The 236-nt window shown below is 70.8% G+C and overlaps 1 protein-coding gene across 1 annotated transcript in view; it reads left to right on the top strand.

The window, feature by feature from the left end:
• The first annotated feature begins 174 nt into the window (after window positions 1-174).
• Window positions 175-236, top strand: part of RNF212 (ring finger protein 212) — a 20,456-nt gene continuing 20,394 nt past the window's right edge. Inside the window, exon 1 of the mRNA XM_029085086.1 lies at window positions 175-233. Within this exon, the coding sequence (XP_028940919.1) occupies window positions 175-233 (59 nt within the window). The remainder of the gene's footprint in view (window positions 234-236) is intronic.

Here is a 236-nt window from a genome sequence, read left to right as displayed (position 1 = left end):
CCCCCCGCGGGGAGGGCACCCCCACCCCTCACCTCGGGGCCTGGTGGTGCCTCAGACCGGGGGAACATGGGGGAGGGAGGCCTGTAGGCCTGGTCCCGTCCCAGGGGCAGCGAGGAGGTTCAGCACCTCCCTCAGCCGCCTGCTCCCTGCCCGACCCTCCTGCCCTTCCACCCCATGGCTGTCCCAGTCTTTTGCAATGTCTGCTTCTGTGAGCCCCGCAAGCCCACCCCGCGGTT

This window comes from Antrostomus carolinensis, unplaced genomic scaffold (genome assembly GCF_000700745.2).
Source record: "Antrostomus carolinensis isolate BGI_N321 unplaced genomic scaffold, ASM70074v2 scaffold6510, whole genome shotgun sequence".
In the NCBI taxonomy this organism is placed as follows: domain Eukaryota; kingdom Metazoa; phylum Chordata; class Aves; order Caprimulgiformes; family Caprimulgidae; genus Antrostomus; species Antrostomus carolinensis.
The sequence above is the reverse complement of the archived record's forward strand: the minus strand, read 5'-3'. Positions and strand labels throughout refer to the sequence as shown.